This window comes from Microtus oregoni, unplaced genomic scaffold, assembly GCF_018167655.1.
Source record: "Microtus oregoni isolate MIOR12 unplaced genomic scaffold, Mior012 000002F_ref0000024, whole genome shotgun sequence".
Lineage (NCBI taxonomy): Eukaryota > Metazoa > Chordata > Mammalia > Rodentia > Cricetidae > Microtus > Microtus oregoni.
Window position 1 is genome coordinate 29879004 of NW_024543061.1, and position 23656 is coordinate 29902659.

The 23656-nt window shown below is 43.7% G+C and overlaps 1 protein-coding gene across 1 annotated transcript in view; it reads right to left on the minus strand.

Annotated features, from left to right (window-relative positions):
- Positions 1–23656, minus strand: part of Kbtbd12 (kelch repeat and BTB domain containing 12) — a 75708-nt gene that overhangs the window by 24578 nt on the left and 27474 nt on the right. Inside the window, exon 5 of the mRNA XM_041640457.1 lies at positions 6455–6652. Coding sequence (XP_041496391.1) covers positions 6455–6652 — 198 coding nt within the window. The remainder of the gene's footprint in view (positions 1–6454; positions 6653–23656) is intronic.

The following is a 23656-nucleotide window of genomic DNA, read 5'->3' on the forward strand; positions in this document are numbered from 1 at the left end:
GTGTCTAGGAGAGTCCTGCTTGGTCATGATCCATAACTCTTCTTGTGTGTTCTGGATCAGTTGCTGGGATTTTGTTGAGGAGTTCTGCAGTCTTTGATTTCTTCTGTGTGTCTACATGTGTACATGTACCATGTGTGTGGGTGTGTGTACACATGAGTGCACAGATGGAGGCCTGAGTTGATATCAAGTATCTTCCTCAATGACTCTGCACATTATTTATTTTTGTTTTGTATTTAAAAATATTTAATTGTATGGGTATTTTCCCTGCATATATTTCTGTGCATCACATGTGTGCCTGGTGTCCAAGGAGGCCAGAAAAGGGTGTCAGATCCCCTGGAAGTGGAGTTTTAGGTGGTTTATGAACTGCCAGGTAGGTGCTGGGAATCAAATCCCAGTCCTCTGGAGGAGCAGCCTCTGCTCTCAACTATTGAGCCATTTCTCCAGCTCCTTATTTTGTTTTTAATTATGTGTATGTATGTTTGTCTGGATATGTGAATGTGGGTGCCTGTGGAAGCCAGAAGAGGACCTCAGATCTGGAGCCAGAATAGAGCTGTGAGCAGCTTGATGTGGTTGCTGGGAGCCACACTCCCGTCTTTACAAGAACAGTACATGCGTTTAACCCTCGAGCCATCTCTACAGTCCAACCTATTTTATTTTGTGAGACAGCATTGTTCTCTGAACTCACTGATTCAGCTAGACTGGCTGGGCAGTGAGTCCCTGGGATCCTTCCTAGTGCTGGAAATACAGGAGTATTCCTGGCCTCTTATATAGGTTCTGAGGGATCAGACCTAGGTCCCCAGGCCACATGGCAAGCACTTTCCTGACTGAGCCATCTCCCTAGCTTCTGAGTTTTGAGTTTTGCTTTTTTTTTTTTAATTGGGTAACACTGAATTAACAGAATAAGTTGAGAAATGTCTGCTCATTTATGTTTTGTAAGAATGTGTGAGAGACTGGTCTTGTAAGCTCTGGCCTTGAAACAATGCTGGCTTCCTCAGTTCATGTTGTAAGTGGAGAAGAAAGCCTCCTGGGAGAGACTTAGGACTCTGTCAAAACCAAGAAGGTTCTGGGTTTTTCTAAGCTAGTTTGATGCAGACTCAGAGGGCCGAAGAAGACAGAGGAGTCCCGAGTCCCAGAGGAAGGACAATGTTCTTTGCTGCTGACGCTGCTGTTGCTGCATGGCTGCTGTTGCTGCAGATCAACGTTTTAAATGCCTGCTATCTGAGCTCACAATCTCAGAGTGACTGGAAGAATGCCGGCTACCACCTGTGAGTGCTAGAAAGAAATCCTGGGCTTGGGAAACGTAAGACTTTCACAAGGACCAGTAAGCCTGTCTGGCCTTTGCTATGGAGGGAGATAATGTGTCTTCTAAGACCATCTGCTATACAAAGATGCTTAAAAAATATCCAAGAACAACGGCAGCCTGTGTCTCTGCCCAGAAGACTTGAGAATCCCACAAGCCCCCAGGGACTGGTCTCCAGCAGACTCCTTAGTGCTCTCCTGCCATTCCTCTTTATTCACGCTTGATTTGCATATTGTAAACTTTGTTCTATAGTTTTCTCAGTTTCATAGTCACATGATATGAAGGGTCAGATGACTGTACCCCTGTAATTCCTTGAAGAAGCTGTCCCTACCCACTGCTCCTCTTCCCACTTGTCAGCTTCTCCCGGCACTGACTCCAGTCCTATAAATAACATTTTATAACACTTCATTCTTGATTTCTCAGATGAAGGCGGGTGTGCTCTGGAAACTCTTTGAGTTTGTTCTCTGAAGATTCATATGGAGGAGACTTTGTCTCCAGAGTGGTGGGGCTGGGAGGCGGGGGGCTTTTAATAGGTGAGGCGTGGTAGACGGTGAGCGGATCCTGGGATTGTTCTTTATAAGGGGTTGGTGCAGCTCTCATGGGGCCTGGGACTAGTGCTCCAGATTGGTTGAGTGTAGCCTAGTAGCTCATGCCCATAACCGCAGGACTCAGGAGGCAGAGGCAGGAGGCCCACTTTAAGTTCAAGGCTAGCCTGGCTCACATAGTGACTTTCTACAATTCAGACCTTGTCTCATAAAACAAAAATAAGAGAGAATGACTCCTGAGTTACTTGGGCTTCCTGTTTTGCCATGTGACCTCTCCCTTCTGCACACACTGCCACCATCCACCCATGCAGAGATTCAGCTAAGGAGCTCTCTCTTACCAGAGGCCAAACAGTTGGGGTCATTTGAGTAGATGAACTTCTATTCTCCAAAACTGTGAGCTAAATAAGCTTTTTGTTATAGGTACCCAACTTCAGAGATTTTGTGGTAGCCACAGAAACAGATAAAGACAATGACATTGAGAACTTTTAGACTCCCATGTAGGACTTAGCTTCGTCTCTCACCCTTAGCATACCTGCCTATTTTCTACTTTCTTATTTTTATAGGACAATAAAGGCACAATATTGGTTAGCTCAACATTTAGTTCTTATGTCATCTTGGCTGGGCCACACCAAATATTAAAGGAATGAAACCTGGTGTCTTCTTTGATGTTGTTTTACTGTTGTTAGCTTTCACTGCAATGCCTTCAGTATCTAAAACATTAAAATTATTGTAATTTAGGGGCTGGGGAGATGGCTCAGCAGGTAGGAACACTGTTGCTCTTGCAGAGGAACCAGAGTTAAGTTTCTAGCACCCACGTTGGATCCAATGCCCTTTTCCCCACAGCCCGGGGATAGCTCCATTCTGCACCGCTGCTCCCCAGGTCTGTACAACGGTTGTTTTCCTGGGGTCTCCCCTCATCCTCTCAGGAGCTTCTTCTTTCTTTCTTTCTTTCTACTGCTTATTTTCTGTATACATTTAGGTATGTAGGTGGAAAGTGGTTTTCACAGAAGTTCTGAATGCATTGGTTTCATTTTCTCTTTGCTTTCAACATCATAGTTCAGAAGTCTGAGTCTAGGTGCTTTGGATAAAACTCTTCCTCTCTTTAGAGCGTTTTGAGATCAAGTTTGTCTCTAATGTCACAATGATACACTTTGGCTTGGTCTGGTTTTACCTGCTTCTCAGGGCTTTTGGTAGCTTCCCCTAGTCTAGTGACTTCAGTTCTGGAGTTTCTCTTCATCTACTCTATGGACGACACATTCCTGTCCACTTTCTGTTCTCTTTGCCAGAGGTTCTGCTACTCCAAGGCTGGGCCTCCTGGACCTCATTTCCCTTCTTCTGATTTTACAATTGTTTCTTTACTCTTCTTTCTGGGAAGTTTTGTCAACTATCTTTGCCACATTTCCAGTGTAGATTCAGTAACTGCTACACATCTTAATTTTCTGGAAATCTCTTCACGATCCATCCTCTGTTCCTTCAACACAGTATTTACTTCATCTCTCAGACTGCAGCTCCTCCTAGTACAGTCCCAGCTCTTCTGGGCTACGCTGTTTTATATGTTTTCCTCAAGGATCTAGCTGTTTGCTCATCTTTAGACATGAGGTAGCCAAGTTCCAGCACTTAGAATGCTGATGCAAAAGGATCACAAGTTCAAGGCCAGGGTGGACTGTATACTGAGACCTTGTCAATATACATATTTACACATAGATACACATATATGTGTAAACACACATACACACATGCATATACATACACACATGCATATGTGTGTGTATGTGTGTGGGGACATGGGATATCATGTAAAATTTTTCTGTGAGTCTCATCATAGGTAGACAGGTTTGGCTTTGCTCAGTCATGGTTTCTGTAGGGTAAAACTGCCAGAATTCCAGATGTCAGGGAAAGAAGAAAGCTGGGGATCTCAATTCCATGTGATCTCTTAATACCCATCTTTAGTATTAGACCCCTGACCTCAGAGCCCGTCCTCACCTCCATCCCTTCTGGGATGAAGGCTCTGTCTCTCTATGAGGTTCCGGTGATGGGGGCTTCCTGTCTTTCAGGTACCCTTCATGCTTTCAGTATCGCTCTTTCTCCTCCACCCAGAGTCACCTGTTGATGCCAGGTATGTGGGGTATGTGGGGCTCTGTGGTACCAACCAGCTCTCCTTTCTCTCGTCACTCCAGTTTAGGATTAAACTGTCTCAGGTCTGGTCACTATGTGCTCGTCCACCCCAAGTTCCAATGTTGTGCTGCTTTTGTCCTTCCTCTTTTCTTAGACTGTGTTTATTCTGCTATTACTTTAGGGGGACTTGGAGGGAAAATAAAGGTGTTCAACTTGCTATTTTAACCAAGAACAAATCACTGTTCATTGTGTGCTAACGCATCTGTCTTACAAATCAAATGCTGAAGATCTCACGAGTACATTTCAATAAACATCTACAGAATTGGCAATATTAAAAGAGACTGGAAGTTAGGCCTGGTGGCTTATGCCTGTTACTGCAACACTTGATAGGCTGACGTATGAGGATTGTCACAAGTTGGGGTCTAGCCTGGGTAACAGAGTGAATTCAGGCCACTATGGGTCACAGAGTGAAATGCTGTCTACTCAGGGGAAGGGGAGGAGGGAATTCCTTGATTATGGTTTCCTAGATAAGTAAATAACTGTATATTGTCACTCAAGGAGAGAAAATACAGTCTTTTTTGGTCTGGTGACAACTCCAGGTCACAAGAGCATGTGGTCATCTGATTATTCTATCTTGCATAAAATCTCAATGACAATTCATTCAGCAAACCCCAGGCAACCTATCACCTTAGAACTAAGGAATTAAATGGGCTTTGGGAGCTCTTGAGGTTGATCTTTCCCTCCAGCTGGCTGTTACGTAACCAAGGAGAGTTCCACATGTAGGATGAGTTTATCATACCTTTGAAAAGTCAGGGGACATCAGGTTTTCAACTCGGTACAAGGGAAGGTAGGACCCAGACATATGGCAAAGCTGTCCACCTAGAACCTTAGATACTGATGACCAGCCATTCTCAGAGGACCTGGGCCAGCTCTTGTATCTCTGCCCTTCTTTTCTGGTCAACAGTCAGGTGACCAATAGAGTTCACAGACCAAACTGAGGAGAGCTCAGTGCCTGAACCCTCATCAGGCGATCTTTCAGAGCTCCAGACCTCCTCACACAGGCAGGACTTGCACTTAGATTTCCTATACTATCAGCTTTCTTGCTACTGTGAGAGATGACAACCTCAAATTAGGCTAATGTTCAAGAAGTAAGAGATACTAACTTTATAAAAACCAACCTCTTTGGTACTGGCAAGATGGCACAGCAGGTGAAGTCTCCTCCTGCCATGTCTGACAACCTGAGTTCAATCCCTAGGACTCTTAGAGACAACCAGCTCCCAAAAGTTGTTCTTGGACTGCCACACTCAAGTCATCACACACACACACTAAATAAGATGCAATAAAAACTTTAAAGACTTTTTGGGAAAGTCTCTAAAGGACAAATTTTCCAGCACACAGCAGTGAAATGGTGAAGGCAGCATAGCCAGCACAAACCTATCCAGTCTTAATAATGACCACATTCATCAGCGTGGCAGAATGGGTTCCAGCTCTTCCTTCTACTGAGAAAATCTGCTGTTGGGCTGCAGAGATGGCTCAGTGGTTTAGAGCACTTGCTCCTCTTTCAGAGGATCTGAGATAGGTTCCTGGTACCCAGGGTGGTGACTCACAACTGCCTATATATCCAGCTCCCAGGAATGTGACACCTTTTTCTGGCTTCTGAGGTCACCATGTGGCATTCACATACATACTTAAATAATAAACATCAAAAATTTGCTGTAGTAGAGCAGATTTCAGACAGTGCATCATTTTCACCTGCAAATACTCAAATGCAATCTCTAACTGTTCAGAATATTCTTTTTATTTGAATTTATATAAAATACAATAATATTATTGTCTCTAAAGTAACTCATTAATATCATCTAATACCCTGGCCTATTTTTAAATTTCCCACACTATCTGAAAAACACCTTTTCATCAAAGGTTAAATAAAGAACAAACACTTCGTGCGTTTGACTCATTTATCTTCTAGGTTTCTTGTTTGGTTGTTGAAAATTGTGTGTGTGTATGTGCGCGTGCATGTGTGTGTGTGTATACATTAGGCATCATTTCAGAAAAGTGTCCGAACAGTTTACTCCAGTTGGTGGTAGTGAGCAATATAAGGGTTTTCTGCTTTGGTAGGTAAAACCCTAACACCCAACTCTTCTGCTCATCTCTCTGCTTCCACATCCCTCCTGTTTCGAAATCTTTCTTTTAGTCCTGCTACCAGGGATTTGCCTTCTCTTCTATTTCTTTTCCCTTCATGCTCAGCTGCTTTGAGCTGAATGGCTGCCATGTACTAGATGTACTATAAACTCGAACCCACAGAATACTCACCATTTCATAGAGGTGAAGCCCCAGAGAATTCAGGGAGCTGCTGCAGGCCACTGGGCCCCCAAAACCAGACTTTTGCCAGTGTCTCACTACTCTGGAAAGCAAGCACTGACCACCAGGTAGCATAATGGAGGTAGACGTCCATGCCAAGAGGTCCCTGCTATATTTATAGCTAGACCAGTACCTGCTCCATGAAATCCCCCGCAGACATAGAGTTTCCCATCCACTGCACCCGCGTTGGTGGAATTGGTTCGCAGTGAGAGGAGGGGACTTGGCATAGGTGGGCCTTCCCGCCAGAAGTCCCCATCAGGGTTGTAGATCTCCACCACATCAAGGCATTTCCGAACTTGTCCCCTGTCTCGGCCCACACAGCCAATTCCACCTAAGAGAATGAAGCACAGAAATGGGGGTGTTTGGGAGCAGAAGCCTTACAGTGGACATCCTCCCTTCCTAGCACAGTTGGCAGCATCGGCTCACTGGCCTTTTCTTTGGCACCTATTTCAAAGGTAATTTCTGTGACAGCAATGCCTTTCAAGTGTTTCACAGACAAACTTAATGTCACTGTGTCACTGCAATGCAGTATTTCCCGTTACTTAGACATAAGAATCATTCGGAAAAAGAAAAAAAAAAAAGAATCATTCGGAGTAGACCCTGCAATGTCATTTGCACAGTAAGAATATTGGTTGTTAGCAATGATTTCATGGATGTAGCTATCAAGGACTATCTTTTCCATGCCTCATCACTGCAGACTGCCCTCTTGTCTTCATGCTTTTCCATTTGAAGAGAGAAGGGCTCTTCAGCAAATTTCAGGTTTGAGAGTAAAGGAAGACTGGAAGAACTGGGAGATGAAATGCCCAGCCAGGTCTCTCCCTTACTGGACACCATAGTTTGTTCAGCAGATGCTCACGAAATGTTCACTCTTGGCAAGATAATGGTATGTGACAGCTCAAAAAGATGGATAATCTGTGCCCCCACCAACTCTTTAGAAATTAACGGAGCGAAGGAAGGGCACGGTGGTGCATGCTTTTAATCCCAGCACTGGGGAGGCAGAGGCCAGCGTAGGTAGTTGACATAGCAAGTTCCAGGCCAGCCAGGGCTACACAGTGAGACAGCCTCCAAACAGCAAGAAGTTAACAGAGTGGAAGGGGCCATACATGTAAACAGATTAAACAGTAAGGCAAGAATCTCAAGGGTTGCTTCAGAGGTTCAGGGATGGAAACAGGGAGCAGACATAATACATACAGAATTAGGATTTTAAGCCCAATTGTGTAAGATTTTCCAACCCATTGTGACCAGAAACATCAATCTGCTGCATGCATCTCGTTTTTATTCTCTCCTCCTGTGGTGAATTGAATGAGATGCCCCCCAGAGTCTTGAGGTTTAGAATGCTTCATCCCTGGTTGGTGTTGTTGTTGGGGGAAGTTTAGGAGGTGTGGTCTTGCTGGAGGAAGAATGTCATGGGGGGCACGTCACTAGGGGTGGGCTTTGAGAGTTCAAAGACCTGTGCCATTCCTCAGCTTTGCTCTCAGCTTCCTGTTCACAGTTTGAGATGTAAGCTCTTAGCTTACTGCCCCAGCTGCCACGCCAGCCTGCTTTCCCTCCGTGGCAATGGACTCTTATCTCTCTGGAATGGTAAGCCAAAACAAACCCCTCCTTCTGTCCTTCTGTATCATGCCTTGGTTATGGTATTTTATCGTGGCAATAGAAAGTTAACTAAGATACCTCCTAAGTCCCAAGACAAAAGGTTTTAAAGTGTGAGGGTCATGGTTTCTGACCTACAGGGCAGCTCCTGAGATCGAGGCAGATTCCCTGGAAGAAGGGACAGTCTTGTATTTGCAATTGTTCTCATCACTACCCTGTTCTATTTAGACCCACTGATGATATTTGTAAGCTATAAAAGGACTGCAAAGTGTTGGCCATGGCTACACCAGCTCTCAGGGAGGATGTTCCTGGAAGGGCCACTGATATGTGGGGTGGTGAGTGCTGTTGAGGCACAGTGCTTATCACAAACTCAAAACTAAGAAATACTCATGGCCTTTATGGTAGACTCCACGTTCTGAGAAGCTGGTCGTACAGCCTCCTCTCTTCTTCACTGCTACTTAGACTCTGCCCTTCGCTGACTCAGTCAGGCAGCGTCTTCGCCATCACCTCTGACCCCACCTTCAGCACCTCCAACAGATCCTGATATGTCATCGGCCTGGAACGAATGAATGAGTAAGACATGTTCCGCCCCCATGTTCTCTCTGCCACTCTTTCCACACTGTACTCCTTGTCTGTCCAGGTCTGGGTACTGTAAGCTCATGGAGGGCAAAGGTCGCATCCTCATGACAGTGCCTGCCATACAGTCTCGATGGATTCAGGGATGAGAGCTGTGTGTTTCTCCATAAATGGGTCTTCACCCAGATTCTGAAGGTGATAAAAGACTGGAGGGGTCTCTCGCTCTTTGGTGAGGTCACTTGGTCAGTTCTCGCAGCATGAACCCAGAGACTGAGGATATGAGCTCAGGAAGCCCTTAGCTGTCTTCTCTCTTATCTGCCTAGACACATAATTTAGCCCACTATGAAGCCAAGTCTGAGCTGCTGTGTTTTGAAGGAGGGGACACATTGGCCTCAGCACAACTCCGTGTTCACGGACAGGCCCACTTTCAGTGTGGCACTGCAGTAGCGGGAAACTTCCTAGTGGTAGGAAAAATGGAACTTCCTACTATTGGACAAGAGGTCATGCAGATTTATCTGTGGCAGCAGAGCTCTGCAAGGTAAAAAGATGATGAGCCCTCCTGTGAGAGGCAGGAGACATGCTTTGGCGTTGGTTTGTGTTGCAACCATGTTAGAACAGTAAGTGAAGCAAACAGTCTAGAGAAGTCACGAGGAGCTGGTTTGTGGCATCCAGTGCACCAGCATCTTGAGTCTAACTCCACATTGTGGGTATCACTCTTGATTGTCTGAGATAATGAGAGTGCTTGTCACCTTTGCTCTGCTACCATGTACATTTAATTTCTACATTCAAAACTAGCCTTGTGAAACATGTCCATTCTCTCTGGTGAACAGATAGCTAACATGCTCTGTCCCACCCCTGGGTGACCTCCTCCCACTCCTGGGTGACCCGAGCTTACTATGTGCTCTGTATCTGTCCTGGCTGTGAAGCTTGAACTCAGTCTCTGTGTCACGGAGTATAATTTCACCTCAAGCACACTCCATTAGCAACAGGCTTAATGAGCTGAGACTGAAGGTGAATCTTGATTAGATAAATAATCAAATAAAGGCCTGATCTTTATTAATAAGTCAGCACTGGCTCTACACGCACAGCCTTTGATGAGAGGAAGCCTAGGGTGTGATCTGCAGCTGCAGAATGTCAATAAGTCAGCTCAGTGGCTTTAATCTATGTGCTTCCAGAATTTCTGAGCACGATGTTCCCTCACTCAAAACCAAGCAAATGAACAGAAATTACCTTCATAGATCATGCCCAAATGCACCCCACATGCAAAATATATACCTAGATTATTTGGGCGTGGGAGGGGGAAGAAAATTACAACTTGCCACTCTTTCTTCATTTTATTCCCACAAAGATAAAGATTCCTTCTTCTGATGTTAGGCTATGATAGGTTCTTTCATTTCTGGAGGTGTGTGGGAGTCAGCTTGTCCTCCCACAGAAAGCCTGGCAGACAGCTGGCTGAAGGCACAGGGACTTGCCATCCAGTTGCCCTGAATACAGCCCATACCCTTCCCCTACAGGGCAGCCTCAAGGTGGCAGGCTTATTCTATCCTACTCTGGGTTCCATCCAAAGCAGGGGAAGGATTTCATTAACATTTATGTATGACAAACGCCCAAAGTTGCTTGCATTGCTAAACCAGGCTTAGGGGTGGGGCACTGACTGTGGGGGTGGGGTGGGGGGCATCCACTTGCCATGGTGAAGGCATGTGGACCTTTAGAAACAGATCCTGGTTCACATTCTTGTGTCACTACTTGATAGCCAAAGGCAGTTGATTGATTTAATTCTTCTAAGCCTCAATCACTCTCACCTGTAAACCAAAGATAATAATGCCAATTTCATAAAGTGTGGCAAGGATCAAACTGTTTAGATAATGACCAAGAAAAGGAGAAAACCAGGAGGAACTCAGGGCATTCATGGGTATCACCAAGGAAATTTTCTTTTATGGATTTCCTCTTGTATACTGCATCTAAGCAACATGGCACACATACAGCTGGTGCTCAGATGACGATTATTTTCTGTCATGTTCTATGGGGTTTTAAGTACACCAGTATTTTCTGAAATTGCTGAGATCTTCTGATTACCCTCAGTTGAATTTTTATGTGTACAATTGTTGGTTTCTTGATGTAGGGTCAAATGTTCTTAGACATTTCTTTTGAACCTGGGTAGAGGTAATAAGGTTAAGACAACCAAAGGCTGTGGTAGTGCATGTTTGTAATTGCATGCTCATAATCCCTACACTTGGGAAACTTGTAGTAAATAGGGGCGGCGGGGCTGCGTTCCCAGTACCCCGGCCGCCTGCTCGGCTAGCTTATCCCCCGAAATAACAACACACAAACTGTATTCATTTAAACACTGCTTGGCCCATTCTCTTCTAGGCTAATTCTCACATATTAATTTAGCCCATTTCTAATCATCTGTGTGTAGCACCCCAAGGTGCGCTTACCGGGAAGATTCTAGCCTATGTCCATCCTGGGTCGGAGCTTCATCCCGGGAGCAGGGCATGGCGTCTCTCTCAGGCGTCTGCTCCCGAGAGGAGAGCTGTCGAGTCTGAGCTCACTTCCTCTTCCTCCCAGCGTTCTGTTCTGTTTACTCCTCCCACCTATCCTCTAACCAATAAAATGGGCCAAGGCAGTTCCTTTATTAGCCAATGACCTTCCTCCATCAGAAACTGAGCAAGAGGATTGCCATGAGTTTGAGCCTAGCCTGGGCTACATAGTAAGTATGAGGACAACCCAGACTACTTAGTGACTACCAATCCAGCCAGGGATACAGGGTAAGACTTCTCAAAAAGCCAAAACCCATCAGGCATCAGATGCTCTCTCTGGCAACACAGAGCCACTTACCAGCCATAAGCATCTGAGTTGTAAGAACTGTGGGGAAGAACATTCTAGAAATCTTGAGTTTCTTGGAGTAAAAGTGGCCCATCTCTTGAGCTGCCAGGCTTCTTTCTGGCCCACAGGGGACCTCAGCCCCCGCCCACTAATGGGATGCTTTGATAATTTGCTCCATTCTCATGCAACTTGCTAGTTCTCTAGCTCCCACTCCATAGTTAATTTAAAATTCTAGATTTCAAGCCTAAAATCTTAAAAAAAAAAAGCATCTTGTCACTTTCTAAAGCCTAACACAGGGACTCTTGGGTGTTTTTAGTAAAAAAAGTTCTTACTTCCTCTTACCAAATCCTGGATAATGCTAGCATTGCTAACCAATAGTGTGCCTTGGGTTCAGAGAACTTGGGTTGGTGGTTCCCACACATTTCTCGCCAAGCTAAGAATGTTAACAATCTGATTTGCAGTTTATTTGCTACCACAACCCACTCCCCCTACATTCCGAAGAAACCAAAATTCTAGGGGTAATAAAAAGAACAGCAGAAAGACCAAGTTTCATGTATTAGAGCTTGATTTTGGAGAGAAAAACTCTCATCTTTGAACTGTTTTGTGCTTTCCAAATAGAAATGAGAAAGGCAAAGAGACAGTTCTAAATAAAGTAAGAATGCAGAAAGCCCTGGAGTGGAGCTGCTGGTGCCATGTAAGCTGCAGTTGCAAGTCCTGTCCCAGTAGACTGTGAGCAACCCTAGGCTGTCCATCTCAGCCCAGCACTGGGCGGTGGTGTTTCTAGCCACACTTGGGCATTTTAAACCCTGAGTTCATCTTTCCTTGTCTCTTCCCATACTGTGCCAGTGTGTACTGCAAGTCCTCCAAATGCCCGAGGGTTGATGAGTCCTAAGGCTGGACAGCAACTCTGAGCAAGTTTAGTAGATGACAAGTCCAGACCACAAATGTCAGAGGCATCAGCCCCAGATGAATAGTGCCACTGTGCTCCATGTCTCTCTTAGTCACCAGTTCTGTAGACAGTGTCTGTTTTCATATCTATCCCTTCCTCTAAAGGGGCACAAGGATCTGGATAACCCAGGTCCTGTCTTCCTCATAACCCTGGCTTTCTTTTCTTCCTTGCATCTTAGGCTGAGGCGGCTTGACAGTTCTCCATACAGTCAAGACCTTTCTTCTCTGATCTTTTCTCAGGCTGTATTATCTGACACCCCCTCCCCAGCTTGAAATACTCCTGTGCTTTCAAGGCCTAACTTGCCTATACCCTCCCAAAAAGTCATTCCTGTCTCCATACAGAATGAGACTTTGTCCCCTAAACAGAAATCAAGGTTCCTATAGAAAACTTTCTTCCTATCTCTTCCTGTCAAGGTCCATGAGCATATACAGCAGGTGACAACTAGCGTTCAGATGTCAACCCACCAGAGGAATGATTTTCTGATGGAGGAGAATCTTGTTCAGACAAGGCTTGCAGGATCACTGACTCTGAAAACTTTTGCTCCTGTCTGTAATTTCACATGTGAAAAATCAGTCATAGTGTCTTCCAAATACCTGCATTGTAGAGTGTAATCTCATGTGGTGTGTATATGTGGTCTCATGATTGCAACTCAGTCGGGGGGGGGCACATATATTCACGGATGGTCAGGAAGATGACTTCTCGCTAAGCTCTATAATTGTGATATATAGAGCATATACTAGACCTATTGTCCTACGAGAACTGTAAGACACTTAAAAGCCTGCTTTTCCCCTTTTACTCAGTCTAAGACAAGCTCATTTTTACCTCAGAGAAAGTTCAAACTGGACTGAATGTTCTTGTAAACAGATCATATATTAAAAACTTTACAGATATGCACAAGGACAAAGTCACAGATGTCCAACCAAGGTTATTAACACAAAGCATCCTAAAATACCACGCCAATTTCTCTAACTAAACTTGGTTGATAACACAGGCCAGGAATGATTCCCTACTAAATTCCTTCACAATTAATACTCTACACAAACTTCTAATCTCAGTTTATGATATAAAACTCAGGTTCAGGTAACTAACTGTTTATTGTCTAGGTTCTAAATAACAATTAGTCAGTTAATCATGTCCAGCTACTGTGGGTAAAGTTTCACAATTATCCAGGACTGCAAAAGATGGTTTTGCCTTGAAGCCAAAGTTACAAGGTTCCCCCCTTTTTATGTTTTGGGGTTAGAAACAGGATAAGAGAATATATTTTGAGGGTTGAGACATTTTCAATGCCACTGTCTGGGATGATGCCAAGCACCATGTCCCCGCCTATGTGTTGCCATGGTAAATGTCTTAGCTCCTTATCATTTACCCAAGGTATGTGTTATGACCAATGAGATGTAATTCTTGTATTTTTTTTTCTTATTGCCTCAAGCCTCCTGTAAAAAATGTATTTAAGCTAGGTAAACAAATAAGCAGAGGAGAATTGAAACAGAGAATTGTAATTAAAGAGAATTGGAGACAATTAGAGCAAGGGAATTGGAGCTACAGAATAATAAAAGAAAATGGCCCTCAAATTGTGTATGTGAGTCTTTACCCCTCAGACAGAAAACCCTTAAGTTCAATTTAGCTACGCTATGGACCTTGTCTTCCCACCCTGGAAGTAGCCTTGAGAGCTGGTCTCTCAAGCTACAATATCTTCCTTTCCTTCTCTCCCTCTCTCCTTTTCCCTCTCTTCTACTAGATGAGCCTGCAAGCTCCCGAGGACAGAACCCCCTGAAATTGAACATGAACGGTACTTTCCTCACCCATTCCCAGGTCACCTTTTCCCTGATGAATGACTGTAGAATGAGGCAAGTTCTGAGTCCAGAGAACTCAGTGTTCAGTACCCAGACAGCTTTAGAAGCAGACCATGTGCAAACAAGCCTGTTGGTTCTACTCCTCAGGCTTGCCTGCCTACCAGGATGACCTAACAGGATACAGTCCAAACCCTACTAATGCCTCTACAAAGATCCATCATTCAATTATATCTCAGCTCAGAAGCATGGGCAGCACAAGGCAGAAGTCCTTCAAGGCATGGTGTGCACATTTGTATTCCTGTGGTACCAAGAATGATGTCTCTCTCTTAAATAGGGCTTCAGAGAATTTGTTAGATAAGAATTTGAAGAAAAAAAGATTACAGTGGGAGAGATGGACGGCTCAAGAGGTCAAAGTATTGGATTTGTACACCAGATGACCCAAGTTGATCCTCAGAATCTATGTAAGAAGTCGGATTTGCATCTGTAACTTCAGGACTTCTACAGGGAGGTGGGAGGCAGAGTCAGAAAAATGTTTAGAATTTTCACAGGTGAAGTGCAGCAGAAGAGACAAGGAGACCACAACTCAAAGTGGAAACAAGAACCAACTCCTGCGGGTGGTCTTTTACAGATGTGCGGTAGCATACCTGAGTGCCCACATGTAGACAGATCACACACACACACACACACACACACACACACACACACACACACACACTATTAAAAATACTAATACCTGTATTCTACCCTTAGGGATTGGTGTGGGAAGTCCTTCTGTATGTGTATTGCTTGTATTGGTTAATGAATAAAAAAGATGCTTGGGTCTATGGCATGGTAGAATAGAACAAGGCAGGAATTAAAAGCAGAGATCAAGGAGAAAAGAAGGTGAAGTCAGAGAGACTTCATGTAGCTGCCAAAGGAGACAGATGTCCCAGAACCTTACGGTAAACCACAGGCCTTGTGGTAAAATAAAAAAAAAAAAAAAGGAATGGGTTAATTTAAGATGTAAGAGTTAGTTAATAAGAAGCCTACGCTATTGGTCAAGCAGTGTTATAATTAATATAGTTTCTGTGTGATTATTTGGGTCTGAACAGCTGGAAAATGAACATGCAGCCTCTGCCAAAAAGGGATTCTGAATTTATTATTTTAATGCATTTACTTTATGTGTATGAATGTTTGCCTACATGTATGTCTGTGCACCACATGTGTGTCTTGTGCCTGCAGAGATCAGAAGAGGGCATCAGATCCCCTGGAGCCAGAGTTATAAGCAGTTTGTGAGCTGACTGATGTGGGTGCTAAATGCCCTTGAAAGATATCCTTGAGCCATCTTTCAAGCCCTCAAACTCATTTTAAATTTCTAGTTAACTTCAAGCAATCTAAAATTTCCTGTGCCCAGTTCATATTTGTATCAGACATCAGGCTATAAGCAGTGTCTGGTTTTCGTGTTTTGTTCCTAAGATACTCAGAGTCTTCTGGAAGAGCACACTCACAACACAGTATTGGAGTTATACCCTGAGGGACAATCACGATGAAATACAAAACCTTCAGGGCTCTAGTGATAGGCCCTGCTAAGTTGCAGTTTGGGAAACACATGCAAGACTGGTCTTCTGAGTACTGTTAAGGATGCCTGAAGAAAAAGAGTTAACATGATCTAATGCTTAGCTGCAAACAGTTTAACACTATGTACAAGCAATGATGAGCCATTCACCCCAGCTGAGAGCCTCTTGGCCACTGAAGCTCATACGACTTTTTCTCAGAACAAAGAAGCACCCAGGATAACCTATTTGACCCTCTGGAACAGGAACAAAATCTCACCCCCATTCAGCATGAGTTTTAGGAATGTCATTTTAAACATGGAAAACTCCTGCAATCAGAGCAGAGTATGCCAGGCTCACATCACCCGGACACTTTGACCAGATAACGGAGTGCACAGTGCTAGCTATGAGAAGAAGCACTGCACTCACCTGGGTCTCTTCTAAACGGCCTAGGGCTGCCTAAGGAAGCGCAGGTTTAGTAAATACTGAGTATATACCACCTGCACTGACAGTCTCACGGGATCTGTGTTCTCAGAGTTCAGCCCTAAGATCGTTCGCTCCAGACCTGCCCAGCAGCTCCCTACTATCAGGCTCTCAGTTCCTTTCAGACTCTGGCAGGCACCTGCCAAGCACACACCATTTTAAAGCACAGCCTAGGTAACTCACAATACATTTGTATTTAAAAAAAAAAGTCAAAAGAAAAGACAAAGTCTTGTTACAGTGAAGCTTGGTGCTCTCATAAAATAATTTACCACTAAAGTGGTCTTTGGAATGCATTTACAGTAATAACTTGGACCTTTTATGTAACTCTTCCCTTCATTGCTCTTTAATGGCATTCAAGCTGAGTCAGTCTCAGACAATGCTATTATATTTCCAGCAAGGCAATGAGGCACAGAATGGCTTCCTGAGGAACAACATTGATGGTTTGGGGCATTAGCTGTGTGGGAAGACTTGACATTGGCCATCTCCCACTCTACAAGGAAATGAAAAGCCTCTATTTGAAAGAATTGCCAAAAGCCCTCTAATCTGACTTTTTAAAAGTGGAACTTTACGTGAAGGAAGACTACGACAGGATATAGACATGGGGAAATTCAAGTTTGCAAACAAATGTTTACCAAGTATCTGCCATACAAAGCCAGTCCTTAGGTAGGAGACAAAGAGGCAAAGGAGACAAGGTCTTTCCCATGTGAGAGACACGAGCAGCGGCAGGGACACTTGTGCTGTGGAGAAGCAGTGGTTCATCTGACCAAGGGGTCACACAAGTCGCTGGGAGGAGAGGGTAGGGAAACAGGCTCTGAGGAACATGTGTCCAGGAGAGGACCGTGGGGTTTCAGGATGCAGCTGGAGAAAGTGGGGGCTGCACAGTGGGAGGGACAGTCTTGTGCAGGCCAAAGGCTTCTGCAGGTGGCCTTTACTCACTTTCTACATTCCCTGAAGTTAAAGTGGACTCTGTACTCAATTTCACTTTTCAGAATATATACTTGATAGAAAGCTAAAGCATACATATGAATATGCACCTTCATTTCAGGAGCAATCACAGAGGCCTGCTTCTTTACCTGACCCACCACGTGCTTCTGTGCACAGAGAACCCCAGGGCATCGTAGTAGTAGCTCATAACTAGCTTTTCTTTTTTTTCTTTGAGAATATTTTTATTAATATTTTGATCATGTTTTCTCCCCCCAGCTCCTCTCAGAGCCTCCCCACCAACTTTATGTTCTTTCTCTCTCTCTTTCAAAAAAAAAAAACCCACAAAACCAAATTCCAGAACAAGCAGAAAACCAATAAGAAAAAAAAAAAGCTAAAACAAAACTAAGCAAAAAGTCCACAAACAAAGAAACACAGAGTTTGTTTTGTGCTGGCCAACTACTTCTGAGATTAGGGCCCGCCCTGGAGTGTGATTGATACACTCACTGAGATTCCTTTGGAGAAAACTATCTACTTTCCCCTCTCAGTACTTAGACTCCACCTGGCTTAAACCTGTGCAGGTCTTGTGTGTGCTGCCACAGTGCCTTCGAGTTCCTATGTGCATCTGTCCTGTTGTGTCTGGAAGACTTTCCTTGGAGTCGATGGTCTCCTCTGGCTCTTTACACTCTTTCCTTTGCTGCCTTGCTCCCTGAGCCCTGAGGGTGGGGCTTGACCATTCCATTAGAGACTGCGTGCTCCAAAGTCTCTCACTCTGTAGGGTCTAGTTGTAGGTCTCTGTGCTAATTCCCATCTACTGCAGGAAGTTTTTCTGGTGAGCACTGATTGTTACACGGATCCATGGATATGACAGTATACAGTAAGTTTACATAAGGAGGAGCCGAGAGTGGCCTATCTTTTAGACTTTTTACTGGTACAAGCCTGAATTTAATTCACTGTCTTCTTTGTTGTTCACAAAATGAGATTTAAAACCTGAAAGTAAGGAGCTCACATTTTCTATAAAAATAGCATATATTAACCTGTTCTTTAGATGTCTATTGTAGATTAAGCACTTAATAAACTATTAACGTGAGCTTTCTCCATGCAAATGAAAAAAATTTAAACTTCAAAATAAGGCATTTTAAATATACAGCTGAGGGCAGCACCTTTGTTCAGTCTTCTCTAGGTGGCCCAGTGGCTCTGTCTGGCACACAGCACCATTACCCCACAAGAGCCATAGACTAACAAAATCCTTAGTGCCCAGCATGGGAAACCTCCCTTTGAATTGTTGGTCAGGAAGTCCAAGAGATTCCCCAAACAATATTGCCTATTGCCACTGTCCTTGGTTGCTTCAGAACTTATCACTGAAGATGCCAAGCACTTAGGGTGCTGGACTGGGAAGAATGGAACTGGAATGGCCCTGGAAGCTTCCTCCCTTAGGACCAGCTCTCAGGTTATCATAAGCTGCTATCCCAGCTGCCAAGGGAGAAAAGCATGAATCCTACGCACTCTAGCAACCATGGCAATATATCCCCAGTGGTGCGACGTCAGACTTCCAGGCTACTGCCCAGCACACAGAAGCAAACCAGGACAAGGGAAAAGTAAACTGCGTCTGTGTACTAGCGCCATGACAGAGCCTGAAACTGTTTTGTAACATTTGGGAACACTGCTAAAGAGATATGATCTCATGTTAGTTTGTAGAGATACACAGTTGTCTGCAGTACGATCTTGTACACATTGTATAGAATGCAGAGAAGCTTGCATGTGCAATATGACAGCCACAAAAGATGTTGAAATAGTAACTAGCAGCAGTGGGAATGACTGAAGACTAGGATGTGGCTTGAGGACATTTGCCTGGCATGAAGCAAGGTCTTAGGTTCCATCCTCAGTGCTAAAGAGAAAACCAAAGGCACTTGCCTAGCAGTACAAGGGAAAAGAACCAGTCTGGTTGTCTCCGGCATCTTAGTTCAGGGGGTGAATAGTTTCATGATTCAACAGCCACGGACATTATTCCTATGTAAAGACAACCTTTGCTGATCTCTCTCTCTCTTTGTGTGTGTCTATATATATGTAGTGTACATGCATGTATGTTTTCATACGTGTGTGTTGGCATATAAAGACCTGAAGTTGATATTGGGTGTCTTCTTTGACTGCCTTCTACTTGTTTATTGAGGCAGGGTCTCTCACTGAACACAGAGCTCACCAGCTCCTTCTAATCTAGTTATCCAGCTTGCCCAGAGAATCTACAGAGTATTGAGATTACCAGGAACCACCATGCTTGCCTGACTTGTATATGAATTCTGGGAATCAAACTCTATTCCTCAAGCTTGTAGGCAAGTACCCTTATCCACTGAGATGCCCCAGGCAGACTCTAGCAATGACATATTTTAAAAAATTATTTAGCTTTGAAATTGAACAAATTTAGACTTCAATTCTAGATTTAATCCCACTATTTGTATAATAAAAGTAATCAAAGAAAAGAATTTATTTAAAAATTATGTGTATGGCCGGGTGGTGGTGGTGCATGCCTTTAATCCCAGTACTCGGGAGGCAGAGGCAGGCAGATCTCTGTGAGTTCGAGGCCAGCCTGGTCTACAAGAGCTAGTTCCAGGATGGGCCCCAAAGCTACAGAGAAACCTTGTCTCGAACCCCCCCCCCCAAAAAAATTATGTGTATGTATGTAAGGGTATGTACACATGAGTACAGTGCCAACAGAAGCCAGAGCTATCAGATCTGGGACTGGAGTTATAGGTAGTTGTGAGTCACCTGAAGGGGGTTCTAGGCATCCAACTTGGGTCCTCTGTAAGAGCAGTATGTTTTTAACCACTGAGCTATCTCTCTAGCCCTAAGAATTTATTGTGAGAACTGAAACATACATTATTGTAAAGGGACTAGCATTTAATAGCTTTTCAATAAATATTACTAAGCATGGAAGAAAAATTTCACTAAGCAGACGAAAGTATGGTAATTTAAAATAATCTTTTTCTTGATAATAATATTATGGGATTTAGGCACCCAAAAGGCTGGCACCAAGTATTTGGAAAATGCAGAATCTTTCTTTTTCCAGACTCTGGGCCTCAATCAAGCTCTCAAGCCAGTTTATCTACTTAAGATTCTGATGTATCCATGAAATAGGCCTTGTCTATAAAATTATTTGAATAGCTCTGGGAAAATGATAGGAACAAAAATGACTCAGAATTGCAAACGCAATAAAGATGAAGCAAAAAGATATTGTAAAAGTAGTTTTATGGGGGATGGAGAGATGGTCAGTGCTTGAGAGGACCTGAGTTCAGTTCCCAGCACCATGATGTCTCACTGTATCTCCAGCTCTAGGGGATCTAATGCCATTTTTTGCCTTCTCAGGCAATGCACACATGTGGTGCAGAGACATACATGTAGGCAAACTAACATATACATAAAATAAAAATTAAAAGGGAAAATAGATTATAAAAAAGTAGTGTTAGCCAGGCAGTGGTGGCACACACCTGTAATCCCAGCACTTGGGAGGCAGAGGCAGGTGGATCTCTGTGAGTTCAAGGTCAGCCTGGTTTACAGAGAGAAACCTTGTCTCGAAAAACAAAAACAACAACAGAAACAAAAACAGCAGTGTTGTGAAATAATCCTTTTGTACAATGTGAAGATGTATTGCTTACGTTGTTAATAAAAAATGACTAGGCTGGATTTTTGGAGCAGAGAGAATACTGGGGAGAAGGGCAGAGTCTGAGAGGGGTCATGACACTCAGAAAAAGCAACACGCGAAGTTCATAGATAAGGTAAACAAGTTTCGGGGCAGGACATAGGTTAATAGAAATGGGTTAATTTAAGTTGTAAGAGCTGGCTGGAGACAAGCCTAAGCTATTGATCAAGCATTTATAAGTAATAATAAGTCTCTGTGTGGTTATTTGGGATCTGGCTAGTGGGACAGAAAAGTCCGTCTACAAAGCAGACTCTAGCAAGCTTGTTTTCTGGGGGGTAGATAAAAAAGAAACCAGTTTAAGGCTTGCTATTTCTATTTGTAAATGGTTCAAACCCGAAATAAGAGTCAGAAAAAAAAATACATTGGGATGGAAAATTGCTGATTTAGAAGCATTTTCAAAACCTCAGAACGGCTCTAGAATTGGATGCATGCCCATTAAGGAGTGGTACAGTTTGGATCTGGAGTGCCCACTGAAGGCCCATGTCCTAACTGTTTGTCATCAGTATTGAAGGACTGCTGAGATGTTGTGGAACCTTTAAGAAATAAAGTTTTGGGGGCTGGGGTTGAGCTCAGTTGCAGAGTGCTTGCAAGGCCCTGAGTCCACTCCACAGCTCTGAAAAAAAAAAAGAAAGAAAGAAAAGAAAAGAAGATGTGAAGCCTTGAAGAAGGAAGTTAGGCCACTGGAGGTCTATCCTTGAAGGAGTACTGGTATTCTGGTCTCTGCCCTCCCCTTTCTGATTCCTGCTGCCACAAAGTTAGTGGACTTCCTCTGCCCAGTGTTCCTGCCATGAAGCACTGTGAAGCCACCGGCCCAGCAGCAAGGGGGTCAAAGAACTCCCCTGAACCTGGACCAGAAAATCCTTTTCTCTTTTAGGCTGTCAACCATCTCTGGCAGGGCCACAGTGATGGGAAGCTGACCAACACAGGATCTCAAAGTGTGGCTCTTCAGAAAACCCCCAGGAGCGTTTGGTCCATAGGGAAATCACCGGACTTAAGACAGCTGCCCATGACAAACATTTCCAAGGCCGGAGAACAAGGGCGTCCTAAAACCACAGCCGCTTTTTAGATACTTAAAAAGATACCTCTGATGGTATTATATATCTTTACTAGTTACTAAATAATGATGACTGTTCTAACCTAGTAATCTGGTACCTAAAACAATGGCTGTGTGACTAGTTTGGAATGTGGTATAGAGACATTTTACACAGATGTTAGCAATAGTGATAAAACACAACATGAAATCAAGTAAGTAAAATAATTTTTAAAAAAATAAAATAAAAACACATGAAAAAGTATGCTTGCATTGAGAGAGGGAAGATAAAAATCTTCCTGGAGTAGAATGGTGACCACTACGAGACCCAAAGACAAATATCAGAGGTGCCACTGCTTCATAGAGATCACCCTTTTCTCTTTCCCTGTGTGGGACTCAGGTCTGAGATGTCCGCCAGCACCAGGACTAATTCACTATAGTCCTTCCTGAGGCTTTGTCCTCTGAGAGGAGGTTGAAGTGGTAAGCCCGCCCTGAGACAGACAAACACTGAGAACAGATTCCCAAGGACACAGGAATGTTCAACTTTCGTGGTCCTCAAAATTCGCCCCTAGCTTTGGCTAACACAGAAAACAGTTAATCTCATGGCTCTAAGGACACAGAAAACCAGGTTAAATTCCTTTGCTCGGGTATTTATAAAAGTATAGAATTTTCTATTGTTACGAAGGTCCATGCCATTGTGGACTTCATCTGACCTGGATCAGCACCACAGATAAGTCAGGGCAATTTCTATCCAAGCAAGATGAAAGGCAAACTGACTACTGAGGAAGCCTAAGGCATTGCTGGGACTTGACTTCACCAACAGACCTGGGAAGACCTAGATCACTCCATCAGACTGCTCTCCAATCTTTATAACTCGTTAACTAGAGTGTTACAAGATTAGATGTGTTTATCAAGTCTTAAATCTACACAGCAAACTCACCCAATAAATCTTTCAACAAATGCTTTACAAAAAAAGGCAGGATGTGCCCATGCTGTTCAACATGCAGACTCACAAACAAAACCCCATCTTTAAGGAGAATGAGCAGCAGTAGTGTGTATCTGCACAGCTCCTGCAAGTCTCCCAACTGCTTGGCTGATGCAAAAATCAGAACAGGGATATACAAAAGTCCCACGCTCCTAGGAAAAGACAAGTGTCCTACAGGCACAATAAGCCAGCCTCAGAACTAGTTTTTTATAAGATTAATCAAGCAGCAACAGCTTTCTCCAGTGAACATGCCTCAGGGGCTCCTGGGGAGAGGTCAGTCTCCTTCCCTTAAATGCAGTGAGCTGACTCACCCCACTGAGCCTCTTGTAGGCCTGCCTGGCCTGACCCTCTGCCGCTTCAGTAATAAACATAAGACACAGTTCTAACTGACAACAATCCAGTCCCAGCTTGGTAACCAATATTTTACCCAAAATAAGTTCTTGCTTACAGAATGTCAACATTTTGCCTTGTATGATGAGAATTACCTTTGATAAGCTAATTATTCCTGCACAAAATATTAAAAGATTGAAAAATTAAAACAATATGATCACTTCAATAGATGCAAACAAAGCATTTGACAAAGTTCAACATTTACTTGTAATTTAAAAATAAAACTCTCAACATAATCTGCAGAAAGAAATTTCTTTAACATGGGAATGTCCTGAGGCCAGTACTGTAATCAGTGAGGAAGAAGGGCTTCTCCCATGGAACTGGGTGAGGCATGGCTGCTGTTCTTCCCACATCTACGTAACAGGCCACTGGAAGCACTAGTAAGAGAAAACAAACAAGAGGCTGGAGAGATGCTCAGTGTCTAAGAACCTGTATTGCTAAGAACCAGGGCACCCAACCCTGGTTCCTAGCACCCACATCCAGCAGGTTACAATCATGCATAATTCTAATGTGGGATTCCCCTCTGTATGCTGTGAATATGTTTTATTACCATTGGTTAATAAAGA